This window comes from Labrus mixtus, chromosome 17 (genome assembly GCF_963584025.1).
Source record: "Labrus mixtus chromosome 17, fLabMix1.1, whole genome shotgun sequence".
NCBI lineage: Eukaryota > Metazoa > Chordata > Actinopteri > Labriformes > Labridae > Labrus > Labrus mixtus.
Genome location: NC_083628.1, coordinates 19,184,587 through 19,190,586, shown reverse-complemented (window position 1 = coordinate 19,190,586; position 6,000 = coordinate 19,184,587). Strand labels below are relative to the sequence as shown.

The 6,000-nt window shown below is 41.3% G+C and overlaps 1 protein-coding gene across 1 annotated transcript; it reads left to right on the top strand.

Annotated features, from left to right (window-relative positions):
* Positions 1-445: 445 nt before the first annotated feature.
* Positions 446-3,698, top strand: spra (sepiapterin reductase a). Its single transcript, XM_061060631.1, has 3 exons — positions 446-886; positions 2,496-2,786; positions 2,892-3,698. The coding sequence occupies exons 1-3, from the start codon at positions 574-576 to the stop codon at positions 3,080-3,082; spliced, it is 795 nt and encodes a 264-aa protein (XP_060916614.1). The 5' UTR covers positions 446-573; the 3' UTR covers positions 3,083-3,698.
* The last annotated feature ends 2,302 nt before the right edge of the window (positions 3,699-6,000 follow it).

The following is a 6,000-nucleotide window of genomic DNA, read 5'->3' as shown; positions in this document are numbered from 1 at the left end:
TGGTTGACTGAATATTCATTTTAAATATAGGTCAAATAATGCACCTATAATCTGAAAATTAAAACATGTTTCTGTTACTGTATTTTCATTTTAAAATTAGCTTTTTCATTTGAATTATGATACAGATTTAGCGGGGCATTTTTTGAAAATGATAAAGCAAATATCATTTTCTTCCTCATTTTAATTTAGTCAAAGAATGTGCATTTTTGAAGTTGAAAACTAAAATTCAAATTAGATAAATTAATCAACATTTTATTTTTGAGTCAAATAATACACCCATATTCTGAAAATTAAAAATAATTTCTGTTAATGCATTTGAATTTTCAAATTAGCTTTATCATTTGAATTTTGATCACTAATCGCTTCCATAGTTTATGAGGAATACCTGCAGCATTTTGAAACACTTTGTTCTGCCGGTAAATTATTGTTGAACCGAGAGATGGCAACAATGCGCAGCTTTCACCGCAGATTAAAACCCATGAAGAAGAGAGAGAACCTCTGCGCCCCGAGCTTTTCTCTACGTCGTCTCACTTCGAGGTCTCTGTGCTATAGCTCTTCTGCTGTTTGTGCACCATGTCTTCCGCGGACCTGGGCCGGGCCCTTTGCATCGTCACCGGGGCCTCCAGAGGCTTCGGCCGGACTGTGGCCCTGCAGATGTCCCGGTCGGTGAAGTCGGGCTCTGCGCTCGTGCTGGCGGCCCGCTCCGGTGACGACCTGCGGGCTCTGCAGGTGGAGCTGTCCGGGTCAGAGGCAGGCAGAGCCGGACTGAAGACTGTGTGTGTGGTGGCGGATCTGAGCCAGAAGGAAGGACCGGAGAGCGTCGTGAAGGCAGCTGCAGAGGCTTTTTCTGAGGACATGGAGCACATAATACTGATCAACAACGCAGGTAAGAAGAACACCTGTAGAGCTGTAAACTTTACCTCAATGAGTCAATGTTAGAGAACCAGTTTACAGCTGGAAAACAAACTGCTGCTATGTGACTCAATAGGGGAGACCGGGGTGTCATTTCCGTTTTCTGCAGGAGAGACTTTTTGAGGTAGACCAAATAATGGGTTATTAACATGCTATAATAATACGATATGCTATATTATAAATAAACACCTGTGTAGTAACTTTACCCAGAAAACTTGATACTGTTGTTTTAACGTTAAATCAAGACCGTCCTTTATGGCTCTGGTTTAGGTTGAGATTTAAATGAAATGGTCTTTTGTGTTCATTAAGGGGCAATGGAGTAATAAAAGTCTCTGTATGTGAAGTGGAACTCCATCTTATGACAAACATCTAACAACCAGACAATAAGGATGTCGAAATGTTATCAAAAGGCATTTTCTGACAGCTTGTAAGTTTTAGGAACTGTTGGATTATTTTAGTTCCTATAGATCCTCGCCTAGAGGAACCTTTTTCAGCTCCTGCTTCAGAGTCTCCCAGAACAAGACAGAGTTCATGTGACATAAGTTCACTGTGATTGGTCCATACGTCATTGTATGTTGATTGGTCGAACACAAAATCCAATCAAGTACCACCTATTTTTTAAATCCCACCGTAAAACGTCACCAAATAACAGCCGGTAAAAAAAATAAAATAAATCATGAGGCCAAAAGAGTTCAAGCTAAACGTGAGCAGCACACGGAGTCCAAGACAAATGTCCATGTATTGTTGTCAGTTGTGTCTTTGCACAGCTGTTTTAATAAACAGTTATATTGTTTGTTACATGATCATTATTTGTATTTCCGAAACATCGTCCCCTTCTTGGGACTTACTTTTTTTTGGGATTACTTTCTGTTCAGATGTTTGGGCTTTGATTTGCCTCACTCACGTCTGAAGGATTCAAAGTCATGTTGTGAATTCTTTCTGCCGACCAGCCCGGTCATGAGGCCGGCACATGTTGAGGGTTCGGTTTGCAAAGAGGCAAAATTGTTAAAGTGACACGACTATAAGAAATACTTTAACATTTAATCCAAAGAAGAAGCAGAAACATGATCGTTTATTACCCGCTCATTCTGAAGACATGTGTCATTACTTTAAGTTCATTAAGTGATGAACACAACAATCAGGATGAACACACATTAACTCTGGTTTTAATCTTTCCAGTAGTTTTAAATAAATCATCTCTCCTGGGATGTCTTCGTGGCGACAGAGTTATGAGGAGTGCTTTTTGTTTTACTGGTTTTCAGACTGAGACTGAAGGATGATAAACCTCCTGGAGGTCTGTGTTCGAGCACAGCCCTGTAGACGCCCTGGAGACCTCGTACCAAAAGTTTAAAACGAGTGTGCAGTACCAGGTCACATGACGATCTCCTCTCCTCGCCTCTCCTCTCCTCTCCTCTCCTCTCCTGGCTCCTCTCCTCTCCTCTCCTCTCCTGGCTCCTCTCCTTTCCTCTCCTCCTCCTCTCCTCTCTCTCCTCCTCTCCTGGCTCCTCCCCTCTCCTCCTCTCTCCTCTCCTCCTCTCCTCTCCTCCCTCTCTCCTCCCTCTCTCCTCTCTCTCTCCTCTCAGCCTCTCTGGGTGACGTTTCCCGCTCTGCCAAAGACTTCACCAACATGGCCGACGTTGACTCGTACCTGTCTTTCAACGTCAGCTCCTTCCTCTGCCTCACCGCCAGCATCCTGCAGCGTTTCCCACAGCGCCCGGGTCTGAAGAGGACAGTGGTGAACGTGTCGTCACTGTGTGCCCTGCAGCCGTTCTCCTCCTGGGTGCTGTACTGCAGCGGGAAGGCCGCCCGACATATGATGTTCAGGGTGCTGGCTCAGGAGGAGCCGGACCTCAGGGTGCTCAACTACTCTCCAGGTGAGGAAGATATATGTCTTAGAGTTAAATACACACTTTGTAGCTGTTTACATGTTTAGGTTCATGTGTTGATTTATTCGTCGTGTGTCTCTGCTGTTGATTCAGGTCCTCTGGACACGGCCATGCAGCAGGCGGCTCGCTCCAGCACGGGCGACTCCGATCTCAGGAAGGCTTTCTCCGACATGTTCTCCGAGGGGAAGCTGCTCACCTGTGAGGAGTCCTGCACGAAGATGATGAAGCTGCTGCTGGAGGACAAATACACGTCAGGAGATCAGATCGACGTCTACGACCTGTAGGACGCTTCAGACGATAAATGTGTGTGTGCCTTTTTTTTTTAAATTCAGACTCTGTTCAGGAAACCGTTAACGCTCAGTGTTACAAGTCGTAATCAGCCTCAGTTATTGCGAAGACGTTTTGGGTCAGTTAATCTTTGTCTGGTCATTTCAATCTGTGGTGAAGTCTAAAGGTCGTAAACGTAATGTGCCTTACTTTAATTCAGGTCAAAATCTCAACGTTTGAGGACAGAGTTTTTAATTCTACATGTCGGGTTAGACACATAGAGACTGCCCTCTACTGGTTAAGTCCAGTTACTACAATTTAATTTCTCTGATCTGGAGGCAGGAGACGTATTCGTTGCCAGCTTTCGTCACCAAACCCGATAAACACAACGTCACCTGTCTCACAAACTATGGAGGAGTGAAGTGGATTGATTCTAACTGATGTCTAAGTAGCTTGATGTGAAATATGGCGCCCGTAAAGTGCGAAGACGAGACTATTTGTAACCAACTTCAAACCACATTTATGTCGTAAAAGTGTCACTGCTGCTTCATGAGTCGTCGCTAATGGATAAATTACCTAGCTAAACATGCTAATAGGTATAGACTGTAAGATGTTGGGCTGATGGTTACGACTTGAAGTGGTGAGTGGGCGTGTCTTAACTCCTCCAGGCAGGTTTCAGGTTAGAAGCACTTCAGCCAAAACTCTATATATCTCTTTAGTTACCCTTTAAGATATCTGTTGTTTATCAGTAAATGTGCCGTTTATAGATTATAGAGTCATCACTTTTTAATTCTACTTTAACGATGAACTCGGGCATTTTGATTTGTGAAAATAAAATGAATGGAGATTTCTCCCTTTTTTTAATTTTCCAATCATAAATATTGTTTACACATTCCTAAATATATGACGATATATTTTTCTTCCACTGTGATTAAAAATGAATGCTTTGTAAAGATGAATACCTCAGATGTGTTTGTAACTCTGCACATGATGCAACTGAAATGATTTCTTTTAATTTTCTTTTTTGTAATCTTTCCGTTGAAGCTGACGGTTGAAGTCGGCCGCTCTCATGAAAATAATGATTTATAACTTTGTTGTACCTTAAACTTATTCCATTTCTAAAATGTTTCTTGCAAATCAGGAATAATTCATAATAAAATTTTGACTATAAACTCTGATTTGTTGTTTGTTTTGTTGGAGCTGAAAACGTGACGTTCGACCTGAAGATGATCACAGATAAAAAAAAGCGTCTCAGTCGTCAAAATTAAAAAGTCTTGTCTTGTATCATTTTTCTAAATTTGTCCATCATTGCACCTCGATCACTTCATCATTCAGTATTTGCTACCTGCTCATACCTCTGTTTATATCTATTTCCCGTTCTGATCTTTGTTCTCCATTGCACTATTTTCACTGCATATAGTTCTGTTTACATCTGTGAGTGCGATCACTGTCCACTGACATCTCTACTCTTTTTATCGATTTTCTGTTTTCACTTTTGTATTTTAATTGATACTTTATATTTTTGGTATATATTTTTAGTCTTTCTGCACCGTCATTAATTTACAGCTCTGTGTGCCTTTGAATTGGCCCTGTGGACAAACATATATATTTTTTAATTGAATTGAATGTCTTTTTGTCACCACATGCAGGAATATCATTATTTTCTAGGCCATGCGGTTTTGATTTGTCCAAACGGTGACCTTAAATGCACAGAGTGCAGAGTCTCTGTGAGGTTGAAAATGAGGTTTATTGTGGTAAAAAAGTACACAGGGTCTTCATAGACGTTCTCCTGAAAATGTCTTGAAATGTCACTAGAGGAGGCAAGAGATTACTTAAAAAGAACGACTGAGTCTTAGGATATAATGAGTATTTTTGCCTTTTAAAGAAAGCTATGTGAAGTTTGACACATGCACAATATCAAGAAAAGGGTGAAGAAGAACAAACTGGAGAACAGAAAACATAATGAAGCAGTTTCATTACGAACACAGAGAACACAACAGTCTCGTGCATACAGTCTGTGGTCATGTACCGGTCGCTGGATTTAAACATCACCACCTCCTCCATCTCTCTCGAGGTGAATTTTCCTGAATATTTCCTGCTGTGTTATCACTCTAGCTCAACCAAACTTCACACAGAAAATTAACTAAGCTGGAGTGAAAAATGTGTCTGATTGCATTCCCACATGCAGCTCATCCCGCAAATGTCAGGATGTTTTGGGCAAGTGTGAAAGCGCAGAGAGTGAACAAAAAGAAATATGTATAGAGGGAGTGATCAAAAATAGGTCCATCATAACCACTCAATCAATGGATACAATGTTAGAAATGATGATAGTCAGATTTTTACAAAAGTAACATCACTAAAACGTGTTTTACAGTTTTGCACAAACAGCAGTCAGAAAAAGATAGCAACAAGCAAGTGAACCAGGGGCGTTTCCAGAGAGATGGCCAGGGGGGGTATGGGCCCCCTTTTAAATTTTATTGGCCACCCCAAAATCCTTGACTATTATTTTGCTAATTGATTTGCCAGAGGTGGGACTTATGTTGAAATCACCTATTCAGGCTGAGTTGCAACAGGCAGCTCTTAGTTTTCAGTGAGCAGATGTTTTCAGTTTTTAAAACACTTTAAATTGTGACTTTGGACGGACATCTTGTTTAGAGTCCTTGGAAGAATTCAGCTTCGAAGATGTAAATGTGCCGTTATCTTGTGTTACTTAAAAGTCGATGTGATTAGTGCAGACAGAAGGGGTAAATAAACATTCATGTGTGTGCACAAGTCAGAGCCCCAGTTGGACTAACCTCAGTCCAAAAGGTCTGGTCACGCCCCTGAAGTGAACATTTAGCATCTAAGGATGGAAGAGGTGGAGACCAAAGTAGAGCTAAAGAAAGGTTATCAGATTCAAAAAGATGGACACAAGTTGTGTCTGCTTTTATAATAA

Excerpts from the sequence above, each read along its gene's own strand:
- spra (XM_061060631.1), top strand. The coding sequence starts at position 574 with ATGTCTTCCGCGGACCTGGGCCGGGCCCTTTGCATCGTCACCGGGGCC. Across the intron at positions 887-2,495 it reads AATACTGATCAACAACGCAG|CCTCTCTGGGTGACGTTTCC; the intron begins GTAAGAAGAACA and ends CTCTCCTCTCAG. Across the intron at positions 2,787-2,891 it reads GGTGCTCAACTACTCTCCAG|GTCCTCTGGACACGGCCATG; the intron begins GTGAGGAAGATA and ends CTGTTGATTCAG.